The 2,097-nt window shown below is 42.0% G+C and overlaps 1 protein-coding gene across 1 annotated transcript in view; it reads right to left on the bottom strand.

The window, feature by feature from the left end:
- Nucleotides 1–2,097, bottom strand: part of polm (polymerase (DNA directed), mu) — a gene marked incomplete in the record, with an annotated part of 11,390 nt that overhangs the window by 7,127 nt on the left and 2,166 nt on the right. Inside the window, 5 exon segments of the mRNA XM_035667333.1 lie at nt 418–550; nt 619–739; nt 1,226–1,297; nt 1,393–1,563; nt 1,652–1,750. Of these exon segments, the coding sequence (XP_035523226.1) occupies nt 418–550; nt 619–739; nt 1,226–1,297; nt 1,393–1,563; nt 1,652–1,750 (596 nt within the window).

Below are 2,097 nucleotides of genomic sequence, written 5' to 3'. Positions count from 1 at the left end.
TTTATTTCCACCAAACCAGAGCTGGTGATTGTTTAAATACTAACAGAGACAGAATTTTATTTTGTTTTATTTTGTTTAAATAAAGTTATGATGATCTGAAGGTAAAATGAGTGTTTTTGTCTCTGGAGTCTGGTGGAGAGTGATAGTGATCTAACGGCTGTTTGTGGTTAAACTAAAGGTCTATCTCTGTAGGGATTCTTTCCATAATGCTGTCAGACACTTTCTGACAGCATAATAGAACAACAAATACAGTTTTGGGGAGTTTTATTTAAATTTCTGTCTGTGTGTTTATGTTTATCCGCTTAGTAAAATTACTGGTTTTGTCAGTGGAGTTTGGTTGGCCGTAGTTTGTCCCCATGTTAAACCTTTATAACCTCCTGGAAGGGTTCATGATATCCTGGCTGTTTGCTCTTTTACCTCCTGAATCCTCCGATCAGAGTCATGTGTGCGCCTGGTAACACAGACACAACCGCTTTCTCCACGACCTCACTGATGACGTCGGCGTCTGCCTTGCTGACCGGCTGGTTTATGTCGTCGTAGTGCTCGAGGCCTGAAAGAAGTTACTCAGTCAGAGAGAAACTTTACGATCATAAAAACATCCTGAGAGCAGACACACACCTGCTTGCTGAGCTCGATTGAGCGTCGGTCCTGAATCCTGTAACTGCTGAAGGTTGTGTATCCCGTCTCGGATCCATCGGTCCGCTGTTCTCGCTCCGACTCCAAAAATACCTGTTAAAACCTGAAACACACATTAATCATAACGCTTTCATCTCATTAGGTTTATGATCCTTTTAATAGTTTGTTTGATTAAGTTAAGCTAGCTAGTACAGCAGTATTACACAGTACGTCACCTGATATGTGGCGTTTTTCTCTGAAGCTGAGATGGCGGCAGCGTTAGATAACTAACTATTTCAGTTCAGACCGTCAAGATGACCTTCGTTTTGTTGAAGCAGATCCATCAGATACCTCAGAAATACGGCCTACTAAGCAAGTCATAGCTCATTGCTCAGCTAATACTGCATCTTCTCTTATGCTGCAGAAATAATGTGAGACGTTCTTACAAAGACGGATTATTTAATTTGGGTTTTTTAGAGGCGAAATAATGTTTTATTTCACAATGAAACAGTTAAGAAATGTCTTGTTTTCATCCCTCAGTCTATCTGATGACCCTTCAGATGTTCCTTGAAGGTTGGAGAGCGCCGCGATACATCACGAGCTGACTTACCTTCAGCGCTTTGTATCGCTCAGACTGTTTCGTAGATTCAACTTCACTTGAAGCTCCGTTCTCCAGAATATCCTACGAGAACAGAGATTAAATTATTGGATCCTGAGTTTGATAAAGAAGCTAAAAAAAAGGTTAGAAACATTTTAAAAAGGACATTTTCTGCTGACTTTGATGACTCTGAGTGAATGCTCTCCCAGACAGGGAAGCCCTCTGAGCTGCGTCATGCTCGCCACCGGTTTGGGGAGCGCCTTCAACACGGCGGCGGCCCTTCGGAACGCCACTCCTCGCCCCTCCTCCTTGCTGAGCTCTGCGTTCTCAGCCAGGAGCGACAAAGCATCCTGAGAAAGGAAAATACACCACACGCATGTTTGAGACCACCTGGATGTTATTTTATCTTCCTCTACAACATCTGTCTGGAGGACGTACAGTCAGGACGGCGTTGTGGTTCTCCAGAGTCGTCCTCCTCTGACAGGCGTAGCTCGGTACGGAGAACGCCACGACCTCCTCGTCATTAACCTGCTGCTCCTGAAAGACACAGTCAGCAAACAGCCGGATAACTGCAACCAAACTCCATTTAAAAAACGTTACATTTTAGACTTCAGAAAGATTCACTTTTACAACATAAAGTGCGTCAGATGACCGCAGTCTTCTTCTCAATCCGGCATCAATATAATCCATGAAGATTAAACATCATAAAGAATATTAAAGTAAAGATAAAAAGAGAGAGAATATGCACAATATAACTTAATTTATTTATCTAATGTAGCCTTGTTTGTCTCTGCTAACACTTAATGGACTTTAATCCCTGCACTGCACAGTTTTACATGCATATATATAATTTCTTCTATTATTAACATCATACCTGTACTGTA

The sequence above is a fragment of the Morone saxatilis genome, unplaced genomic scaffold, assembly GCF_004916995.1.
Source record: "Morone saxatilis isolate NCDOM2014 unplaced genomic scaffold, NCSU_SB_2.0 Contig21, whole genome shotgun sequence".
Lineage (NCBI taxonomy): Eukaryota > Metazoa > Chordata > Actinopteri > Moronidae > Morone > Morone saxatilis.
This window is presented reverse-complemented; position numbering and strand designations above follow the sequence as displayed.